This window comes from Liolophura sinensis, chromosome 6 (genome assembly GCF_032854445.1).
Source record: "Liolophura sinensis isolate JHLJ2023 chromosome 6, CUHK_Ljap_v2, whole genome shotgun sequence".
Lineage (NCBI taxonomy): Eukaryota > Metazoa > Mollusca > Polyplacophora > Chitonida > Chitonidae > Liolophura > Liolophura sinensis.
The window spans coordinates 58,992,277-59,017,852 of record NC_088300.1 but is presented as its reverse complement, the minus strand read 5'-3'; the positions used below and the strand labels follow the sequence as shown (position 1 = coordinate 59,017,852).

Here is a 25,576-nt window from a genome sequence, read left to right as displayed (position 1 = left end):
TGTCTTATGTTAGCCTATATAGGCTATATGACGGCGGCCTGCATTATGGCGGTAGGAAATTCAAGAAAGTCCTAATGATGTTTCAGCCTATAGGCCAAATCTAGACAAAAATCTAGATTACACTGGCTCAATTAAATATACATGTACTATTGTATTGAGACCAGGCCTCTAGCTGAAGGCGAAGGGGTCGTTACTCCAGTTAATGTAGTTTATTATAACCTCCAGGTCCGAACGCAAATATGCCGATATGTTTGATTCTGTTCGTGGTACATCTCAAGAACTTCTGAAATTGATCATGTTTGAAATTTAATCGGTATTTAAGTCGTATTTTTTAAGTCGTTTTTGTTAATTTGTTTCATTCAAGGAAAGTTTTTCCAAAAACAAAAAAATAAAGATCCAGAAAATGTGAATGATGAAGAAATCGTTAATGTAGCTACCAATACCCATTGATTTAAGTATACAGGCAACGTACATGTAGCACCTTGCACGTGGATACTGTTTGACGTTATGGTCACGTGACATCAACAACAATGGCGGCCCCGTTGAGACGACGTGCTCTTGTCAGCTTACAGCGATTCGTGCACAATCATCGATGTTTTTCTTCTTCGGTTGTAAATGTATGTTATCGGAAGCATTTCAGGTTTTTGAGTGCCTATGTTTTCTAGGTACACAGTAAACAATTATGCAAGGCTTCTGGCTGCGAGGTCGCGGACTTTTGTTTGTTTGAAGGATTAGCGAAGCACCAGTTTTCGACACTTGTGAGATTTAAGTCACTTGCCATTAATGTCAAGTCAGTTTTTGGATATAAGGCCTTGTTTGCACCGGTAACGTCACGTAGAAAAAACAATTAAAACTTTATTTTGAGATTTACCTGTCAGCATGTATGAACTGAAAATTGATGTAGATGATGCAAGAGGCGAAAATAGTTGCATGCCAGCCGCGGTGTAGTACATAATAACGTGAGTTCAAGTTCAGCTCATGCTGGCTTCCAATCCGGCTGTATGTGAGAAGGTCATGGGTTTCCCCCGGGGCTCTGCCGGCTTTCCTCCCACCCGCTTTCCTCCCCTATAATGCTGGCTGCCATCGTATAAGTGAAATATTCTTGAGTACGACATAAAACACCAATCAAAAAAATAAATAAATATATATAATAATGTAGACCATAAATGAAATCCTTTCCAATGTGACTGTAACACACAGTGATATCTCTTAGGTTCTCATCTACTTCATTCAGTGCCAAGGTGGTGACACTGTTTTATTTATCATTGACTTTATCAACAGAACAGGGTTGTATCTTTGCTGAAAATATTTTAAAACATAAACAGTATATTGTCCCACTGTTAATTGAGTGTTAAAACCATGTCATTGAAGACAAAAACATGTTGCAGGTTGCCAGGTATATGCCATTTTTTGGCTGCATTGATTAAATGAAAATGACTGAAGCTCTAGAGGTCATAGTCTTCACAAGTTAAACTGTTCTCTGCAGAAAGTGGTTTCATGCTGGTTTCCTCTCCAGCTGTATGTGGGACGGTCTTCTAGCAACCTGTAGATGGTCTTGGGTTTCCCCTGAGCTCTGCCCCTTTTCCTCCCACTATAATGCTGGCTGCCATGGTATAAGTGAAATATTCTTGAGTACAGCATAAAACACCCATCAAAGAAATAAATAACAAGATGTGTTATGCTGGCCTTCAAGGTATAATTATCTACCACAACTTACAGATGCTGCTAATATTTTTGCTCCACACAACCTCCCACTCCAACTAAAGTCTGTGATATTGCCTTGTCTTAAATTTTTTGCAGCTGCATGTCCTGCCCCATATATATATATATATATATATATATATATATATATATATATATATATATATATATATATATATCAATGCATATCAATGCATATATCAATATATTGACAGCACAAAGGCCTGGTGGTTGGTACATTTAAAGCTGCAGGGAAGGATAGTCTGCCAGAGTTGACTCCTGCAGCACAGCACTATGATAGGGTATCTGAGGGAAGGCTCACAAGAGATCTCAAGGTGTAAGTAGCCAATATTCCAGTGAGAAATCCTCTAACCTTTATGCTGAACATTAGATCCTTTCAAACTTGTAGGAGGAGTTTAGGCTTTTCTTGGTTCCAAAGGGAAGTCCTTCCAACTTTTAGAATGAGCCTGCCTCTTGTCCCTTGTTGGTTCCAAAGGGCAATCCTTCAAACTTTTAGCAGGAGTTTGGGCTTTTCTTGGTTCCAAAGGGAAGTCCTTCCAACTTTTAGAATGAGCCTGCCTCTTGTCCCTTGTTGGTTCCAAAGGGCAATCCTTCAAACTTTTAGGAGGAGTTTGGGCTTTCTTGGTTCCAAAGGGTAGTCCTTCCAACTTTTAGAATGAGCCTGCCTCTAGTCCGTTGTTGGTTCCAAAGGGCAATCCTTCAAACTTTTAGGAGGAGTTTGGGCTTTCTTGGTTCCGAAGGATAGTCCTTCCAACTTTTAGAATGAGCCTGCCTCTAGTCTGTTGTTGGTTCCAAAGGGCAATCCTTCAAACTTTTAGGAGGAGTTTGGGCTTTCTTGGTTCCAAAGGATAGTCCTTCCAACTTTTAGAATGAGCCTGCCTCTAGTCCGTTGTTGGTTCCAAAGGGCAATCCTTCAAACTTTTAGGAGGAGTTTGGGCTTTCTTGGTTCCAAAGGGCACTCCTGCCAATTATTATTATGGTTTATCTAAAGTGACTGGACCTTTGTTGTTGTTTCTTGGACCAAGTTTAAATAAATGAGAAGGCACTGTTATGTAACATGAATTTTTGCTTTATTTTTGAAGCAAAGTTAATTCTTTGAGTGTAGAATAATGTTTTGATAACTGTTCCTGCACATTTAAGAGAGTAACATGACTTTCAGTAAAGCTGTTGCTTGTTTTTAATACTCGTCAGTGCAAGCCGTGATCTGAAGAAAGGTAAAAGTCGAATCTTGTACAACAGTGGGTGTGAGTATGAGCGAATTGCTGTGGTGTGTCTTGGACCCCGGGGGGTTGGGTATAACCCACAGGAGGAGTTGGAAGAAGGCAGGGAAAACATACGATCAGCTGTCTCTGGTAGGAATATCCTTTAGTACACTTTTTTTTTGCAGCTATACCCACATGTAATCCTGGCCACATACCAGTCTGTTATTATAAACGGTGGCTGAATTAGATTTCACAGTTGCTATTATCTGACTTGATCGAGCCTATGAGTCACTGTGTAAAGGCCATCATCATTTCTCTAGTTCTTTGGCTAAAGTCTAGTTCACACTACAGCTGATTGGCCCTTAACCAATGAGTCTGAAGGCTTGAATCCAGCCCTTTTCTGGGTAGGCTTTGGTTGAAAAGGTTTATCAGATATTTGCAAGGGTAAATCAGTGCTTTTCACCAGGTAGTCTTGGTAGGCTTCCTAGTTTCCACAGCCCATAAACCTCGTCTGTTTCTTACTTAATGTGAAAAATCCAGGAGGATGACGCTTGATATCTATATGGTAATAAATCAAACTTAAATTCCATTCCATCATGCTGGCCGCCCATGTATATGTGGAATATTCTTGAGTACGGCTTGAAGCCCCCATGAAATAAATAAGTATATAAATTCCACCGTAATGCCCACTGCCATCGTATACATGAATTATTCTTCAGTATGCCACAAAACTCCAGTCAAATGAACAAATAGGTAAATTCCATACCAAGACCAGTCTATTGTTGGAAGAGTCCAAAAAAAGCTTATGTGCATGTTTTGATGTCAAAAAGTTATTACATCTGTAATAATTTTTTTGTTTTTACTTTTACAGTAAACTTTAATGCTTGGCTTTGTAGATTTTATGTGTAGAGAGACTGTGTTTGCAAAATATGTCACAGGGAAAGATATTACAAATAGAGTATTGCATATAAAAGAAGAATGATTAAACCATACTTTAATACTGTTTGGGGATAGAATGATGCTCAAGGTTAACCATTGGTGTTCAGATATAAATACAAATAAACTTAAAATTTTAGAGACATAAGCATTCTTAACACAGTAAGAAAGGGTCATTCCAGATAATACATCAAGAAAGCAAAAGTTATTAAGAGACATCAACCAACCACAGTAAAGGCTAACTACTGACAAAAATCAGTGTTGGTCCCTCACTTTGACAGGTCCTACAGATCTTGTAATGAGTGGGACAACTGACCCCGAAAGCTCAGTTGGCACAGCGTCCGCTTTGGGAGCAGTAGATCCAGGATCAGCCCTGGGTCAGGTCACACCTAAGACCTTAAAAGAGGAAGGTGTGACTTCCTCACTTGGCATGCAGCATTAAGGGGATAGTGCAACAATATCAGTATAATGGCTTGGGTGGGGCGGCTTACTTGCCTTTGGTAAGACGTCTCAGTGAAGCAGCACTAGATAAAAGTGTGGTGGAAATCCGTCCTGCAACAAGGAGGCACATTGCATGCACTCTAAGGACACTGTTGTATACTTACTCGGAACATATTTGAAACTGTGCCCTTCAAATCCATTTTCAACACAAAAGAAGACAACCAGACAGCACATATAGATGTGATCAACCTGCTTCGATCAACCTAACAAATAATAATTTCATTCTGAGTGGCCATGCTGGTGGACTGAAAGCTTACATCGATCATTACAGCCTGCGTCTGTCTTAATACTGCATATTAGATGTATCCGTCATGTTGGTGTATGAACCGATCTTTATTTGTGTAATGAATGCCAGCTGTGCCATAGTATTTGCACCCAAGGGTTTTTTCACAATTACTCTGTTCTTTTAACTTATCACACAAATCTAACTCATGAATTGCTAGGAGGTTTTCCACTGGGCTGGTGTGAAGTTTGCACATTAACTTTAAATTATCAGTATTCAACTTTTGCTGAAATCTAACAAGACCCACATGTTTTTTTTCCAGGTAGGAATAACACATTATTAAGGCATATCACATTTCTGCTTTAAATTTGTCTGGTATTTTGTAAACACCTACTCTGATATCAGCTCATAACTCTTGAGAACACTCGTGTACTCAAGAAACCAAGAAATCCACACTACAATACACGTGAAGTAAATGCCTCTCCACAATCTATTACTGCTGTTTGCAAATCCTGTGGCCACAAGATTTTCGGAGAAATCCACACTACAATACACGTGAAGTAAATGCCTCTCCACAATCTATTACTGCTGTTTGCAAATCCTGTGGCCACAAGATTTTCGGAGAAATCCACACTACAATACACGTGAAGTAAATGCCTCTCCACAATCTATTACTGCTGTTTGCAAATCCTGTGGCCACAAGATTTTCGGAGAAATCCACACTACAATACACGTGAAGTAAATGCCTCTCCACAATCTATTACTGCTGTTTGCAAATCCTGTGGCCACAAGATTTTTGGAGAAATCCAATACTGTTTGTTGTGTTCTGTGTATTTGTCCCAGACAGATTTGCCTATATATTTATTTATTTATTTATTTGATTGGTGTTTTATGCCGTACTCAAGAATATTTCACTTATGCAACGGCAGCCAGCATTATGGTGGGAGAAAATCGGGCAGAGCCTGGGGGAAACCCATGACCATCCGCAGGTTGCTGCAGACCTTCCCACAGAGGAAGCCAGCATAAGCTGGACTTGAACTCCCAGCGACGGCATTGGTGAGAGGCTCCTGAGTCATTACGCTGTGCTAGTGCGCTAACCAACTGAGCCACCTAGGCCCCCCTGCCTATATATGGAGTAATCTATATTTGCTCTCATATCTATAAACCTGCTGGGATAAACCTTACTGCCCACTTCATAATTGCACATCTTCCAGCTATTCACATTATTAAAAAGTTACAATGTTACTGTCATTACAGGATTGTCCTGTATCATGCAGTTGGCCTGTGTCAAAATACTTGGTGAATACATACAAAACACATGATGATGTGTAGCAACTCACATTTGTCCATTTGCACGGTTGTCATAGCTACCAGATTGCCATTTTTCTTATATATCCTATGTAAATAGATATGATTTCATGTCAGAGCTATAACTCCCACAGTTTCCGCATAAAGTTTTCATTTTTGGTGGACACATTTGTCCACTTGCACGATTGTCATGGTAACCACATATGCTATTTCTTCTAATTTTTAGGACAGATATAAGTAGTGCTGAAATCAAAGAATTACATTCTCTCAGTTTTTTGGGGCACGTAAAGATATGAATATGTTGGTCCTTAGATCTACTAACCAAGTGAAAAAAAGGAACTAAATATTCCTGCTACCATAACATGTGTATTGGTTGAAAAGAGCAGACCAGGTGTCCCAGAGGGACTGAGGGGTTATGCTCACCACCAGGCTGCTAGTAGTCTTTTATACATTTCAAACAAATGTATTTGTTGTGTTCACCTGAACTCTTGCCTTATTTTCTCCTCCTTTTAAGTCATGCTATACAACATGTAGCTGTGGAGGCTTCACTCAGATTTATGTAAAGTATTTTGAAAGCTTTTAACGTTTTTAGTAATTTTTAGATATGTTAGTCTGTGAATGTTTGTCTGTGAATAAATATTTACACACCTAAGTATGCATAATTGAGAATTTCGCAAGCCAAGTTCCTCTGATGAAGATGTGTATGTAGAGTGTAGCTTTTTGGGTAAGGCTTTCAAAAGACTGTTCTTTGGCTTTAGAGTTAAGAATTCATCTCACACCCCATGTTTTATGTTTTGTTCAGTTGGTGCACGTCAACTTCGTGATGTGGGAGAGATTGATATTGTCCTTGATCCCTGTGGTGACCCAGAAGGTTTGCATCATTTGTATTTTGTTAATATTCTTGCTGTTCAGCATTTATTAATTGTATAGTATTTACTGCTTGGTGCCCCATTTAAATGCAGGTCCTCACACACTGCATTGATATTTATAATAACCTGTGTATCCCTGTTTATTATTTAGGTGTCTGAAGTACGCGCATATGAAATGATGTGAATATGAATTGAAAAAAAAAAGATGTATTCCTTTTTGAAGTTACAGAGTATTGAAATAGGAAAACGGGTGTCAAAAAGTGAAATATTATCCTGTCACAGTTTTTGAAAGGGACGAAACCTTGAAACTGCTGCTAACAAATAGATTTTTGTACTACCTGTGTGTTAACCTGCTGGTAAAAAATGTAGTCCATGTATAATAATTTTAGTAAATTTAGTAATAATTCTTACCCTGACAAGCTCAACCTTTTTCATAGATTTTTGATATCAATAGTTACATGCCAGTAGCTTTATGTTTTTCCCTTTTTTATATTGTCCTGCCCATTGTCTGTTACCATGCCCTATGAGATGTCCGGCCCAATGTTTGTTAATAGTGTGCCTGATGGGGTTTCACGCTTAGTGTGTGTTTGTGTGCGTAATGAGGTGTTATTTTTACTAGTGTCTGTTAGTTTACCTGAAGGAATGTTGCATCCAGTGTTTGTTAGAGAGTCTGATGGATGTCATGCCAGGTGTCATTTTACCTGATTGGGTGACCGACCCAGTAACTGTTAGTGTGCTTGTTGAAGTGTTATGCCCAGTGTCCATTTACCTGATAAGGTGCCATTTTACCTGATGGTGTGCCATGGCCAATGCTACTTTGTGTGTCTGGTGAAGTGTTCTGCCCAGTGTCCATTTACCTGATAAGGTGCCATTTTACCTGATGGTGTGCCATGCCAATTGCCAGTTTACCTGATGGGGTGCCATGGCCAGTGCTACTTAGTGTGTATGGTGAAGTGTTCTGCCCAGTGTATCAGTGTGCCTGATGGGGTGCCATGTCCATTGTCTAATTGTGTGCCATGTCCATCGTCTGATAGTGTGTCTGATGGGGTGCCATGTCCAGGGACCGTTTACCTGATGGTATGTCATGTCCATCGTCTGATAGTGTGTCTGATGGGGTGCCGTGTCCAGTGACCATTTACCTGATGGTATGTCATGTCCATCGTCTGATAGTGTATCTGATGGGGTGCCATGTCCAGTGACCATTTACCTGATGGTGTGTCATGTCCATCGTCTGATAGTGTGTCTGATGGGGTGCCATGTCCAGTGACCATTTACCTGATGGTATGTCATGTCCATCGTCTGATAGTGTGTCTGATGGGGTGCCGTGTCCAGTGACCATTTACCTGATGGTATGTCATGTCCATTGTCTGATAGGGTGTCATGTCCAGTATCTATTAGTGTGCCTGATGGGGTGTCATGCCCACTAGTGTGCATCAGGGTGTCTGGTGGAGTGTTCTGCTCACTGTCTGTTAGTGTGCCTGATGGTGTCATGCCCAGTGAATGTTAGTGTGCCTGATGAAACATCATGCCCGGTGTCAGTTTACATGATGGAGTGCCTTGCCCAGTGTAAGTTTACTTGTCAAGGTGCCATGCGCAGTTGTAAACTTTTATCTCAAGTAATGCCCGCGGGCTTGTGTGCTGGTCTTGTTGGTATTATGGCGCCAACCAAGAAGGGGTTGTTACATCTAGAGAACTGATGTACAGGTTCCACCCGGCGTGGTTAACCGGGGTTTATCCCTGTCGCCTGCAAAGGTGGGAAGGATGAACAGACGCCACCCCTTCCTCCACCAGTTTACCTGATGGAGAGCCATGCCCAGTGTTCTGTCCAATGTATCTAAGTGTGTCTGGTGGGTGTCATATCCAGTGACCATTTACCTGATGGTATATCATGTCCATTGTCTGAAAGTGTGTCTGATGGGATATCATGTCAATTGTCTGATAGTGTGTCTGATGGGGTGCCATATCCATTGTCTGATGCGATATCATGTCCATTATCTTATGGGGTGTCATGTCCAGTACCTGTATATCTGATGGGGTACCAGGCCCAGTGTATGTTGGTTGTCTGTTGGGGTGTCATGTCCAGTGTCTGATAGTGTGTCTGATGGGGTGCCATGCTCATTGTCTGATGGGATATCATGTCCATTGTCTTATGAGGTATCATGTATTTGATGGGGTGCCATACCCAGTGTCTGTTAGTGTGTCTGGTGGAGTGTCCTGCTCTTTGTCTGTTTGCCCTATGGAATGTCATGTCCATCATCTGATGGGGTGTCATGTTCAGTGCCTGGTAGTGTCTCATGGGGTGTCATGTGTCCATTGTATGTTAGTGTTTCTGATGTGGTGTCATATCCAGTATCTGATAGTGTGTCTGATGGGGCACCATGCTTGTTGTCTGTCAGTGTGTCTGCTGGAGTGTTCTGTCCAATGTCTGTTTGCATTATGGGGTGTCATGTCCATTGTCCGATTGGGGTATCATACCCAGTGTCATGTCCAATGTCTGTCAGTGTGTCTGGTGGGGTGTCACAACCAGTGTCTGTGAGATGTCGGATGGGGTGTCATATCCAGTGTCTGTTGGTGTGTCTGATTGAGTGTCCTGCCCACTGTATTTTTTATAGTGTGCCTGATAAGGCCCTGTGTCCAGTGCCTGTTAGTGTGTCTGATGGGGAGTGGTACCCAGTGTGTTCCAGTACATGTAGTTTGCCTACTTATATCATTTCGGTCAGGATAATCTGCTGATAATACAGTGGTATTTATATTATTTTCCAGCTGCTGCTGAAGGCTGCATGTTGTCACTGTTTGCTTATGATGAGTTGAAGGAAAAGAAAAAGCAGAAGCCACATGTGAAAACAGGGTGTTATACAGACCACTGCCCTGGAGAAAGGTACCAGTTAATTGTTATTGATTTATGGTAATCCATAACTGCATAGCACCTTGAGGTAGAAAGACCTGGGATCAAATCCAGGATGGGCCATGCCACAGATTTTACTTTTTGTTGTCTCGCTTAGCACACAGCACTGCGAGGTTTGGGCAAGGAAACGGGACTGGTTGGCCTGGTTTCAGTATAATGTGACTTGGTGGGTTGTCATGTCTGGTGCCTTATATCTACACACTACAGGCATCCCAGTGACAAAGTGACAAAATGTGATAAGAAATCCCATGCCATTTTGTGAGCCTTTGAGCCCAGCTGTGAGAAAGACACCTTTTACCTTTCACAATGTGGCTACCATAATTCCTCAGCCTTTTCACATATGAAAGAGTACCACTCGGTACAGTGTATGCTCATTTGTAATTTGATGTGAGAGGCAAAACTGTGTTGGTTGGATTTTAGTGCTTCACAAAAACCATAATGTTAGCAGTGTACAAAGCATAATGCCTTCAGAATATGCTTGAATAAACACTTTGCAAACTTTGTGAAAAGTTATTACAGTACATGTGGATAACACTGATGAAGGGTAATTCCTTTTACTTGTAGGTTCGCATAGGTGTCATTCTTACTTTATATTAGGTAAGACTTTATGCCAGCTGCTTTAGAACACTTTTTTATTTTGGCTCCCAAAAAATGGATACCCCCAAAAAATGCCTTTCCACTTCTTAAGATTGTAATTCTTGAGATCGCAGTTACATTCAGTGAATCAATGAAAAAGGTTGGCTGTGGTCCTAGCTGGCACAACTAGCCATTGACAACTGAGATTTTTGGCTCAAATCTAGCCTTCAGTAGTCCAGGTGCATCTTCAAGTGAAGGGGCATGTCACATAGCTGCGAAGGGTCTGGTGTCTGGTGTCTGGAAATGTGTCTGGTGTCTTCAGCATGATACTTCAGTGGCAGTATATAGAACACAGTATATATACATGTACCTGATGACCCCTCGTTGTCATATGACTGAAAAATAACCACCACTACCACACACCACCACCACCACCACCACCTCCACTACCACCACCACCACCACACCCCTACCACCACCACTGCCACATCACATCACACCACACCACACTACTACCACACACCACCACCACACACGACCACCACCTCACACAACCACCACCAACACACACCAATACCAGACCTCCACAACCACCACTACCACCACCATTACACCATCACCACCGCCACTAACACACCACCACCACCCCTGCCACACCACACCACACCACCACAGCCACACCACCACAGCCACACCACAACAGCCACACCACACCATCACCACCACACACCACCACCATACACCACCACCACAACCACACACTACCACCAACACACACCACCACCACACACCACCACCACACACTACTACCATCACACCACACACCACTACCACCATCACCACTGCCACCACCACCACACACCACAACCAATACCACTCTCCACTTCGATCATTACCAACACCGCAACCACCAACACCGCACCACAACCACCACCACCATCATCATCACTACCATCACGCACCACCACCACACACCACCACTACCACCACCACACATCACCACCACACACCACCACCATACACCACCACTACCATCACAACCATACCCCACCACCACACACACACCACCACTACTACCACCACAACCTCCACACACTACCACCACTTCTGCCACACCACCACGACACACTACCACCACCACACAACTGCCACACCAAATCCACACACTACTATCACCACCATCATCATCACTACCATCACGCACCACCACCACACATCACCACCACACATCACCACCACACACCGCCACCACACACACCACCACACACGCCACACACCACCACTACCACCACCGTTACAACCACATTATCACACAACACACAACACCACACACCACCATACCACTACCACCACCACCACTACCACCACATCATCACCACCATAAATCATCACCACCATTACATCATCAGTACTATCGCACCACACCGCTACCACACACCAGTACCACCACTTCTGCCACACCACACCCCACTACCACCACATAATCATCACACACCAGACACCACAACCATACCCCACCACCACACACCACCATACCACTACCACCACCACCACCGCCACTACCACCACATCATGACCACCACCACCTCTATTCTCACACCACACCACCACCTCTTCTGCCACACCACACCAGCACCACACACTACCACCACTACCACTACACTTCACCTCTACCACCACCACACACCACCACACACCACCACCACTACTTCTGTCACACCACACCACCACCACCACCACTATACTTCACCACTACCACTACACTTCACCACTACCACACAGCACCATCACCGCCACTACCACCACACACCACCACCACTACTTCCGTCACCACCACCACCACCACCACTACACTTCACCACTACCACTACACTTCACCACCACCACCACACACCACTACCACCACACACCACCACCACCACACACAACTACCACCACACCACTACACACCATCGCCACACACCAATACCACACACCACCATGCTACCACATCATCACCACCACCACACACCATCACTTACACCATACACCACCACACACCACCACCACACACACCACCACTACCACCACACAACACCACCACCATCACCACCACCACCACACATTACAACAACCACCACTACCACCACACCGTTATCACCACCATAACCACCACCACCACCACAACCACTACTACCACATGTTGCCCTCCCTATGGACTGGCGCAATGTAGGACTGTAATATAGACGAGACTAGTCAAATTATTTGGATGGCATAGAACTTTTAATGGAAGATGGCGGACAACTCATCTCAGTACAACATTATAATTTCACATTATATCACATTATAATTCCAGACAGAGTATTTCCCCCTGAATTAGAATGCCATTGAGAGTTGTCTCCCCTGAATTGCTACGCTCACTAGCGGGTTTATGTACACCCGTTCGAACACTGATTGAATTAAGTTACTTTGTTACACACGTATCTATATTGAGCTCTTAGGGTTACTTGTATCATGGATACAAATGCATCAAAAGCTATGAAATCTGCCATACTAGTGTACCATTATATCTAAGACTAATTCTAGCAAGGATTTAACGCTCTTGGGCTTGTAACAACAACACCTTGCTAAACAGTAAGTAACATGCACTTTTAGATTTATGAACTATTCTTCCCAAAATATCTTCAAAGCTAACCACATTTTATCAGTTTTTATAGATCAGCTAGGAACTACAACACAGCAAGAACTAAATGGTGTGTTACAGAGGGGCAGATGACCTCTGAATCTTACCTGTAACACAGATGAGATGAGACAGATTTAGATGGCATAGAACTTTTAATGGAAAATTAAAATCCTCCCGATCAACCAATCAGAACGATCGTTTCACTCCGTGTCAACACACATGTTGGGGATTCCCCTCCTGTATAACACCTAAGAGTTATGTCCCTTAAAATAACAATGCTAATTACCTACAGTCGCTACACACACACCACCACATCATCACACACCACCACCACACACCACCACACCCCTACCACACCCCACCACAGCCACACCCCACCACCACCCCACACTTCCACCACCACCACTACACCACCACCACTACACCACACTCACTCCACCACACTCCACCACCATCACTACATCACACTCCACCACCACCACCACACACCACCACCATCATATCACACCACACAACCACCTCTACCACACCACCACCACACCTCACACCACCCCACACCACCACCACCACAACCACACACCACCAGCATCACTACATCACACTCCACCACTATCACTACATCACACTCCACCACCACCACCACACACCATCACCACCACACACCACCACACACCACCACCACCACACACCACCACCACAACCACACACCACCACCATCACTACATCACACTCCACCACCACCACAGACCACCACCACCACACAACCACCACCACCACACACCACCACCACCACCACCACACACCACCACCACCACTACCACCACATCACACTCCACCACCACACACCACCACCACCACACAACCACCACCACCACCACACACCAGTACCACCACACACCACAACTACACACCACCACCACCACCACCACCACCACACACCATGACCACCACTACCACCACCATCACCAGGCTGTCCTAACTCCATGAACTTGTATTTGTACATGTGTATGAAATATATTTTGAAAAAGACACAGAAATGAAATGTCAGAATATGTTTTGAATTATTGATCATTTGAACTATCTTGTGCTGGCTAGCCAGAAGATAGAAGAGAGATGGCAGAGAGGAAGGGTACAAGCAGAGTCGCAGAATCTGGGCCGCATGTTGATGGAGATGCCGGCAAACAAGCTAACCCCGCTGATTTTCTCGCAGATTGTCACGGAACGCCTCTCATCTCATGGAGTAACAGTCAAAGTCAGGTGGGATTCTTTCCTCACTTCTGTCACCGAAACTTGACAACATTTTATCTTTTAAGCTACAATAACTGCAAAACGAGTGTTTCATGGTTTTATGATCACTAATTCAGAATCACACAATAGTGGCATAACACAGGAATGTGTTGATAACATGTGAGTTGCGAAACCTGTGCCGACAGTGGAATTTCTTAAGAGACAGTTTGTTTACGGACTTCAGTATAGCTGAGGCTTTCATTCCACTGACATTATTCCAAAGCATTTGTTCAGATCAAATGTCTGGTTTCTATAGCACAATTTTGTGTGGACAGTAGAAGAAATATCATGTCAGGTAAAGATTTCATATTTGTTGTGCAGGGTCATGTTAAAGTAAACTATTTCCTACTTATTTTCACCAGATTTTCTCCCACGGTATCTGCTGTCTCCCATCATATAAATGAAATACTCTTGAGAACAGCGTAAAACACCAATCAAATAAGTAAATAAATATTTATTTTCTGATTTCTCATTTGTATAGCAATAAACTGAAAATTAGCTAGTTTCACTGGCAACTAAATTTCTGAAGTGGGTGTACAGGCTTGTTTGGGAAGTGCAACTAATTTAAAAGAGCTTAGTCAGCTCTGATTTCTGCTTTATGCAGCATCCAACTGAAAGTAGAAAGTGACAATTTCAGAGTAGAAATATGTTAAACCTTTTGGGATTGTGTCTGTCACTTTGACTAGTCTTCAATAAGCTGTGTTGCCTTGTTTATAAGCCGTGTTGTCTTTGTTTAAGACATGCTTCTTTGTTTAAGCCACTTTGTCTTGTTTAAGATGCATTGTCTTGTTTAAGCCATGTTGTCTTTCTTTAAGCTGCATTGTCTTTTTTAAGCCATGCTGTCTTGTTTACGCCATGCTGTCTTGTTTACACATTGCTGTATTGTTTAAGCCCCGTTGTCATGTTTAAGCAATGCTGTTTTGTTTAATTTTTACTGTCTTGTTTAAGTCGTGTCTCCTTGTTTAAGCTGTGTCACCTTGTTTAAGCTGTTCCACCTTGTTTAAGCCATATTGTCTTGTTTACACGATTCTGTCTTGTTAAGCCCTGTTGTCATGTTTAAGCCGTGATGTCTTTATTTAAAACTTGTTGTCATGTTTAAGCCATGCTGTCTTTGTTGAAGCGGTGTTGGCATGTTTAAGCCATGTTGTCATGTTTATAAAGCCGTTTTGTCGTGTTTGTACCAGAGACCAGGAATGGATGGAGTCCGAGAAAATGGGAGCATTTCTGTCTGTGACACGAGGTTCTGATGAACCACCCATGTTTGTGGAGCTGGAATACATTGGTGGAGAGGCAGACAGCCCATTACTAGCCCTGGTGGGGAAGGGAGTCACTTTTGACAGGTAACTACCAGTACATGGGTGGAGAGACAGACAGTGTCATAATAGCCCTGGTGGGGCAGGGAGTCACTTATGACAGGTAACTACCAGTACATAGGTGGAGAGGCAGACAGTCCCTTACTAGCCCTGGTGGGGAAAGGAGTCACTTTTGACAGGTAACTACCAGTACATGGGTGGAGAGGCAGGCAGTCTCATAATAGCCCTGGTGGGGCGGGGAGTCACTTATGACAGGTAACTACCAGTACATAGGTGGAGAGGCAGACAGTCCCTTACTAGCCCTGGTGGGGAAAGGAGTCACTTTTGACAGATAACTACCAGTACATGGGTGGAGAGGCAGGCAGTCCCTTCCTGGCCAGGTAGGGAAGGGTAGGGAGTCACTTTTGACAGGTAACTACAAGTACATAGGTGGAGAGGCAGACAGTCCCTTACTAGCCCTGGTGGGGAAGGGAATCACTTTTGACAGGTAACTACAGGTACATGAGTGGAGAGGCAGACAGTCCCTTACTATTTTTAAATTGTGTCATACTTACATTTTGGCAGCAAAGCGTAATTATCCTTAGAAATTCCAAAAGATATGCATAACATATTTCCATCTCCACTCATAAGTTTCACAAAGTAGAGCACTGTCACTCAAGATTCATCAAAAATGGTTTAAACAAAACCAGAATATTGAATTATATAATGCCTTGTGTTATATGACTAAAAACTATTGTTCTTTATGCATAATAAAATGAAACACTTTGAGTATTGATGTTTTCACTTGTCTAACCTCCATGTGCTGTGTTGCAGTGGTGGAATCTCTCTGAAGCCTGGAGCCAACATGGATGCCATGAGGGGTGACATGGGCGGAGCAGCCTGCGTGGTGGGGGCTATGTCAGCTATTGCTAGGCTTAACTTACCGGTCAATATAAGAGGTACAGTACATACCAGCTGTCCATGTATGCTAGATCTCAGGTGTGACTTTAAGAAGGAGTGTAAAGCCTTTAAACTGCTATATCAGTGCCAAAACCTTTTGTGGCTTCAATGATGGGTTGAGTAATAAGGATCGAGATGGACTGATTTGTTGCTTCTCTAAATTTTCTGAAAGAATATAGGGCTACAGGAATGAGCCTCATTTGAGGTCACTTTCCGCTTTGAATGACACATTTTTAGGAGTAGGGTGTGGTCAGGTGTGATCCCTGTGAATGGCCCTTTAGTAATGGTGAGTTTTGAAGTTAAAGCAGCACAAGCTGGTTACGGACCTACCATCAACACCTATTTTAATCAGGTAAACTCATTTGGAAAATCTAGGATAAACGTTTCATTAAGTTATTAAGCCGCTGGGAAGAAATATAAAAATTGTGTAATGAAATACATACTTTAGCGAACTCCTTCCAATGTGTATGTTCTACCTGAAGTATGATGAAGAATAATAATATTGACTTCCTTTAGATTCTTACGACATTTCTGCTACTTCCAATGGCTGATGTCATGTTTTATGCATTCTATAGCGGAAAAAATAGCTGTCACTGTTGTCATATAAGCTACATACTGTATAGGTCTCCCATTTCATGGGCCTGGTACATCCCACGTCTCTGAGTTTCACGCCTCAAAAATATCTCAGGTTACATTATAGATGCTTTCGCATGACAAGGGAAGTAAGTCAGTGTTTTACTTTTGTGGGTATTGGAAAATTTAATTATACACAATTTTTCCGTTGTTTCAACTTTTGGGGACCTGACATCACACAAGAAAACATGGTGTCGCGCAACTCTGACAAATGAAGCCATTGTTTCAAATGCACTTCATGTTATTTGAGCATAATGAGGATTTTCAGGGGTTTTTTTCCCGTTTTTTGTATTTTTATGTGTATTCTTGCCAATAAAACATAAAATGAAATTGATGTCTTCTTAGTGGTAAAAATAATTCTCTTATTTTTCTTTCATACAAAGTTCAAGTTATCATAGTGTTGTAGGACTTATGTCATGATGTTGGAGGACTTTTGAAAATGTGAAAATGTCATGCATGGTAGGACTTTTGATGATGTTGTAGTGGTGTTTTTCAGTCACATTTTATAAAGTCATGGGCATGGTGGATTGGCAGATGAATCAGGACCGCTGCAACATTAAAATGTTCCGATATCAAAGGGAGACAAACCTGGGGGATTTGATAGAAAACACTGGCTGTCTAGATATGTGTAAATTGTTTATGGTCATAAACGGTTTATGAATTTTATGAAACAGTTACAAAATAATAGAATAATGTAACATAAATAACACAAAATGTATAACAAATCTAAAGCCCTAAAATTCATACTAACTGCATTTTGGATTTGTTGCAGCACTGATACTTTTGAATGAATTGTGATGAAAAGTGTGATGAATCTGCTCTGTAAAAATATACTGTACTGTCTACTGTGATCTACTGTAGGGTTTATCCCACTATGTGAAAACATGCCCAGTGGTAAGGCAACAAGACCCGGGGATGTGGTGACCGCCAGGAATGGTAAAACAATACAGGTATGCAAAGTCCACTCCTAATATCTGCTGTAATCTATTTCTTACACAACGTTTCTACATGCAGGCTTGGTTTTCTAACTTCAGTTTGTGATCCTCTTTTCAAGGATAAATGAAATGTATTCAGATTGAACATGGTACTTGAAAACTTTTAAATGTCAACTGGAGACAGTTTTGTTCCATTTTAGTCTTGTTGTAAACCTACATGTGTTCATCTGTGTTTTATTAGGATAGTTCACATTAGCAGTCTACACGAGTTCAAGTCCGGCTTATGCTGGCTTCCTCTCTGGTCGTATGTGGGAATGTCTACCTGAATTTCCCATTTCCCCAGGCTCTGTTGGGTTTCCTCCCACCATAATGCTGGCCGCCATTGCATGAGTGAAATAATGCTGGAGTATGGTGTATAACGCCAGTCAAGAAAGCAAGTAAATATTATCAGTCTAAAAAATGGGACTTTGTGGTAAATATGAGAGTTGAGCCACAAGGAACACAATTTGCAGGTTAAATCACTGCCTTGAACAGAGAGTTTCTAGATGTGGGCTTTTAATATTCCTGGGACTTGGGTGACTTTAAGTGGTCCATGAACATTGCCTTTATTGAAGATCACTTGTCTTCCACCAGTATGGTGTGCAAATCTGTAGGTTACATGGAAAAGTTTGTCAGTAACTTGCGAAAGGTCAGTGGTTTATCCCGCGCACTCTGGTTCCCTCCTTGCATTCTATAAGTCGAAAATTCTAATGCATGGCATTAAACAACACTCAAATAAATAAATATTCATTAATTTTTGTCAATATTCTTTTAGGATGTTAAGATGTTATTTTCATGTCCTTGCGTTGAAAATAGGGAGGTCATATAGTCATTGTTCATGTATTGAAAACTGATTAGAAGAGGATAATGACACTTACTGCTTGCACTGAGTAAAGAAATATGCTTGTGTTTATTTTTCTATCAAATTGATATCCATCTGTCTGTGTATCTGTTTGTGTATTTACTGAACTTGAGCATTTACTAGTGAGTGTAGTGTGATTGTACTTATTCGTGTACATATGTTGGGGAGGTGGGAGGGTGGGGTGTGTGGAGTTGTTATACGCTTGCATGCCGTTACCTTCGACTTCAGGTAGACAATACAGATGCAGAGGGACGACTTCTTCTAGCAGATGCTCTCAGTTATGCTGAAACTTTCAACCCATTTCTAATTCTAGATATGGCCACTTTAACAGGTTAGTAATGAAATCTTTAAATGTGTTTATCTGTTGTTTCTGTTCATGGAGTCAAGCTTATTTTATAAGCATTGCTTATGGCAATTGATGAAGTCAGTGGGACGTGAGCATCTCAGTAATGAAGAAATTAATTCAAATATTGTCAAATCATCTTTGTTAACAGGTACAAATCTTTGTCATTTTTTTCAGGGTATTAGTGCAGTTCTTGCACCACCTGGCCTCTATCAGAGACTTAAGAGATATGTCATGATGTTGTAGGTGCTATAGATGTGGCTCTTGGGTCAGCTGTCACTGGCGTATATACCAACTCCTCTAGCATGTGGTCACACCTTCACCAGGTAAGTTATACCTCTCAAATGTACATGCCAACTCCTCCAGCATGTGGTCACATTTTCAGCATGCCAGTTATACCTCACAGGTGTACACATCAACTCCTCCAGCATGTTGTCACACCTTCACCAGGTCAGTTATACCTCACAGGTGTACACACCAACACCTCCACCATGTGGTCACACCTTCACCAGGTCAGTTATACCTCTCAGATGTACATGCCAACTCCTCCAGCATGTGGTCACACCTTCATCAGGTAAGTCATACCTCACAGGTCTGCAGACCAACTCCTACAGCATGTGGTAACACCTTCACCATGCCAGTTATACATCACAGATGTACACACCAACTCCTCCAGCATGTGGTCACATTTTCAGCATGCCAGTTATACCTCACAGGTGTACACATCAACTCCTCCAGCACGTTGTCACACCTTCATGAGGTCAGTTATACCTCACAGGTGTACACACCAACACCTCCAGCATGTGGTCACACCTGCACTAGGTCAGCTATACCTCACAGGTCTGCAGACCAACTCCTCCAGCATATGGTAACACCTTCACCATGCCAGTTATACATCACAGATGTACACACCAACTCCTCCAGCATGTGGTCACACCTTCACCAGGTCAGTTATACCTCACAGGTGTACACACCAACTCCTCCAGCATGTGGTCACATTTTCAGCATGCCAGTTATACCTCACAGGTGTACACATCAACTCCTCCAGAATGTTGTCACACCTTCACCAGGTCAGTTATACCTCACAGGTGTACACATCAACTCCTCCAGCATGTGGTCACACCTTCATCAGGTACGTTATACCTCACAGGTCTGCAGACCAACTCCTCCAGCATATGGTAACACCTTCACCATGCCAGTTATACATCACAGATGTACACACCAACTCCTCCAGCATGTGGTCACACCTTCACCATGCCAGTTATACCTTACAGGTGTACAGATCAACTCCTCCAGCATGTTGTCACACCTTCATCAGGTCAGTTATACCTCACAGGTGTACACACCAACTCCTCCAGCATGTGGTCACACCTTCACCATGCCAGTTATACCTCACAGGTGTACACATCAACTCCTCCAGCATGTTGTCACACCTTCATCAGGTCAGTTATACCTCACAGGTGTACACACCAACACCTCCAGCATGTGGTCACACCTTCACCAGGTCAGTTATACCTCTCAGATGTATATGCCAACTCCTCCAGCATGTGGTCACATTTTCAGCATGCCAGTTATACCTCACAGGTGTACACATCAACTTCTCCAGCATGTTGTCACACCTTCACCAGGTAAGGTATACCTCACAGGTGTACACACCAACACCTCCAGCATGTGGTCACACCTGCACTAGGTCAGTTATAGCTCACAGGTGTACACATCAACTCCTCCAGCGTGTGGTCACACCTTCATCAGGTAAGTTATACCTCACAGGTCTGCAGACCAACTCCTACAGCATGTGGTAACACCTTCACCATGCCAGTTATACATCACAGATGTACACACCAACTCCTCCAGCATGTGGTCACACCTTCACCATGCCAGTTATACCTCACAGGTGTACACATCAACTCCTAGAGCATGTTGTCACACCTTCATCAGGTAAGTTATACCTCACAGGTCTGCAGACCAACTCCTCCAGCATGTGGTAACACCTTCACCAGATCAGCTATACCTCACAGGTGTACAAACCAACACCTCCAGCATGTGGTCACACCTTCACCAGGTCAGTTATACCTCACAGGTGTACACATCAACTCCTTCGGTGTGTGGTCAGACCTTCATCAGATCAGTTATACCTCACAGATGTACACATCAACTCCTCCGGTGTGTGGTCAGACCTTCACCAGGTCAGTTATACCTCAGTATGTGGTCACACCTTCACCAGGTCACCAGGGCCTGGTAGTTGGAACATACATTACCCTGTCTCTGTTGTTACAGACCTCTTGGTTGTACCATACATTACCCTGTCACTGTTGTTACAGACCTGGTAGTTGTGCCATACATTTCCCAGTGTCTGTTGTCACAGACATCATGGATGTGCCATACATTACCCAGTCTCTGTTGGTACAGACTTCCTGGTTGTGCCATAAATTTCCCTGTCCCTGTTGTTACAGACATGGCACTTGTCCCGTACATTACCCTGTCCCTGTTGTTACAGACCTGATAGCTGTGTCATACATTGCCCTGTCCCTTTTGTTACAGGCCAGATAGTTGTGCCATACATTTCCCTGTCTCTTTTGTTACAGACCTGGTAGTTGTGCCATACATTACTCTGTCTCTATTGTTACAGGCCAGATAGTTGTGCCATACATTTCCCTCTGTCTGTTGTCACTGACCTCATGGATGTGCCATACATTACCCAGTCTGTTGTTACAGGCCTGATAGTTGTGCCTGTTGTTACAGACCTCCTGGTTGTGCCATACATTGCCATGTCCCTGTTGTTACAGACCTCATGGTAGTGCCATATATTGCCATGTCTGTGTTTTTAAAGGCCTGATAGTTGTGCCTGTTGTTACAAACTCCTGGTTGTGCCATACATTGCCATGTCCCTGTTGTTACAGACCTCAAGGTAGTGCCATATATTCCCATGTCTGTGTTTTTAAAGGCCTGATAGTTGTGCCTATTGTTACAGACCTCCTGGTTGTGCCATACATTGCATGTCCCTATTGTTACAGACCTCACGGTAGTGCCATATATTGCCATGTCTCTGTTGTTACAGACCTCATGGTTGTGTCATACATTGCATGTCCCTGTTGTTACAGACCTCATGGTAGTGCCATATATTGCCATGTCTCTGTTGTTACAGACCTCATGGTTGTGCCGTACATTGCATGTCCCTGTTGTTACAGACCTCATGGTAGTGCCATATATTGCCATGTCTCTGTTGTTACAGACCTCATGGTTGTGCCATACATTGCCATGTCCCTGTTGTTACAGACCTCATGATTGTGCCATACATTGCCATGTCTCTGTTGTTACAGACCTCATGGTTGTGGCATATATTGCCATGTCTCTGTTGTTACAGACCTCATGGTTGTGCCGTACATTGCATGTCCCTGTTGTTACAGACCTCATGGTAGTGCCATATATTGCCATGTCCCTGTTGTTACAGACCTCATGGTTGTGCCATACATTGCCATGTCCCTGTTGTTACAGACCTCATGGTAGTGCTATATATTGCCATGTCTCTGTTGTTACAGACCTCATGGTTGTGCCATACATTGCATGTCCCTGTTGTTACAGACCTCATGGTAGTGCCATATATTGCCATGTCTCTGTTGTTACAGACCTCATGGTTGTGCCATACATTGCCATGTCCCTGTTGTTACAGACCTCATGGTAGTGCCATATATTGCCATGTCTCTGTTGTTACAGACCTCATGGTAGTGCCATACATTGCCATGTCTCTGTTGTTACAGACCTCATGGTTGTGCCATATATAGCCATATCTCTGTTGTTACAGACCTCATGGTTGTGCCGTACATTACCTTGTCTCTGTTGATGGATTTCAGGCTGGCCAACTGACTGGCGACCGTATGTGGAGGATGCCATTGTTTAACCATTATACCAAACAGGTCACAGAGTCTCAGCTGGCTGATGTCAACAACATAGGAAAGGGAGGCAGGTCAGGAGGCTCCTGTACGGCGGCTGCTTTTCTCAAGGTCAGTGAAGGTCACTACTTCTTGAAAAATGGGGTAAAAGCCAAAGAAACCATATCCTTACCATAACTTGAAATAAAATCAATGGTAAAAAATTTGCGTAAAGTTATGTCAATTAGATGGAAGAAGACTGAAAAGAAAATCTGATTTTGGCCATGTCAGTTGTATTAATGTGTTGTGTTAAATGGTGCGGCTTTTTGGTAGATAAAAATTTTAGTGGTATTCATTGTACACACTGTTATGATTTAGCTAGTGTTCATTACAGGAATTTGTGACCAATGAAAACTGGCTTCACCTGGACATTGCTGGTGTGATGATGAACAAAGATGAAGTTCCCTACCTGGGCAAGGGCATGACAGGTAAGAGTGGGTGACTTGGTGGATGAGAGTGTGACAGGTAAGGGGTTGGTGGAGGAGAGTTTGACAGGTGAGGGGATTATTGATGAGGTTATGACAGGTAAAGGGATTATGGAAGAGGTGGTGACAAGTAAGATTGTGAAAGGATAAGGGTGTAACAGGTAAAGGTTGAGGTTATGAGAGGTAAGGGGGTGGTGGTGAGGTTTTGAGAGGTAAGGGGTGGTGGTGAGGTTATAACAGATGAGGGTGTTAATAAAGTTGTGACAGACGAGGATGGAGCATATAAGGTTATAATAGGTACAACTAGGGATAGATGAGGTTAATAAAGGTGTGACATGTAAGGATATGAAAGAAGTTATAAGGCAATTGAAGGATGAGACTAATAAGGGCAGGACAAGTGAGGAGATGTGCGAGGTGATGAGGATGAGGCTGATAAGAGTGTTACAGGTACACTAGTACATGGATTTCGCATCTTTTAATGAAACAAAGAAAGCATCACAGTAAATGACGTACATGATTGCATGCTTTGTTCACATACATTCAGCAGTTAATAAGTATTTACACTGCATGTGCTTTCTTTTCAGGTCGGCCTATCAGGACAATTGTAGAGTTTGCTCGGAGGGTGAAGAAATCACCCAGCTGAGAGGGACTTCTGTAGTATCCAGAAGGGAAGGCCTGGAACATGAAATGTCATTGCTAGTTACGGAACCAATTTAACTAAGAAAAACGATATTGTTTATTCATCATAGTGCTTGGTAGAGATGCATCGAGGTGCAGATAAAATCAAATAGATCCAAATTGTTTAAGTTGTCTAATTTGCCCAGAATTTCCTGTTGGTGATTTCTTATGACAGTGGGTGTATCCAGACAGAAAGTACAGAAATACAGTGTGATAGGAAGGAAAACATGTGAATATCTTTTCTCACAGTGACAGTGTTGTACAGAATTCGTACATGGGTACAAGTAGCAGGTACTGCAGGATAATTTATATTTTTCGCAAATAGTATTTATATAGCTTATGTTGGCTGATAGCAGAAGTAGCAAAGCACTAAACTGTTTAGTCAGATAAACTGCCGTTGTAGATGTGTACATTCTCTTGAAGAAATTTCCGTGATTCCAAGCCTCTCGGATGAGGAACAATTGTGAGCAGGCAAAGCTTGATGAGGAACACTTGGCCCAAGTATCACATTTGTTGTCAAACTTTATATGACCTCAGTCAGTGCTGGCGTAACAAATGTGTACTTACTTTGTGTTTTGATCAATTTCAGTAACAGAGACAGGATGGAGATTATTCAATGGCTTAACTATACTCTGGTCTGAAACATGTAAGATAAAAATCATTTGTTGACAAGATGGAAAATTGAAGTGTTGCACTATTCATGTATTCAGTCACGTATATACATTGCATTAGTGTTAACTGAAGTTGAGTATTCAAATGTGGTCTTAAAATCAGGTGGAGGCTGCTCAGATTACTACAACGGGGATGATTTGCAAAAAAAAAAAAAAACATTTTGGGACCAGATTATACTGAATTTCACCTGCCACTTATCGTGGCAACTATTTCCTGCTGACTCATTGATGGCATGATGAGGGTGGAGTAACTGCAGTTGTCAATCAACACTACATGTATGTTCTTATAGCTATTGTTACCTGTCGATTCACCAGTCTTAAAACTATCCAGCTGTTATGAATTTAGATAGAACTAGTTGTGCAGCCAAATTTCTGTGTAATGTGATTGGAAATCTATAGTTGGATCAGGATTTCATTCTTGGTGATGACAAACTGTGGTTATACAGAGATAGGATGTAACTAAACTGTTCCAGTTTCTAAATATACAACATTGCACTGTTCTGTGAACAAAATAATCTGGAGTAACACATCACACACCTTTGAATTTCGAAAAGAAGTAACATTTTAGATGCATAAATTTTCTGTGTGTTGATTTCTGACAGTAAAGATTACAGCAAG

General features: G+C 42.5%; 1 protein-coding gene across 1 annotated transcript; it reads left to right on the top strand.

Moving 5' to 3' along the window:
- Positions 1 to 530: 530 nt before the first annotated feature.
- LOC135469289 (cytosol aminopeptidase-like) lies at positions 531 to 24,968 on the top strand. Its single transcript, XM_064747904.1, has 14 exons — positions 531 to 617; positions 1,917 to 2,038; positions 2,914 to 3,074; positions 6,695 to 6,763; positions 9,525 to 9,639; positions 14,000 to 14,161; positions 15,376 to 15,531; positions 16,318 to 16,442; positions 17,938 to 18,026; positions 19,141 to 19,243; positions 19,502 to 19,581; positions 23,107 to 23,256; positions 23,519 to 23,612; positions 24,194 to 24,968. Exons 1-14 carry the CDS (start codon positions 531 to 533, stop codon positions 24,250 to 24,252), a joined length of 1,572 nt encoding a protein of 523 aa, XP_064603974.1. The 3' UTR covers positions 24,253 to 24,968.
- The last annotated feature ends 608 nt before the right edge of the window (positions 24,969 to 25,576 follow it).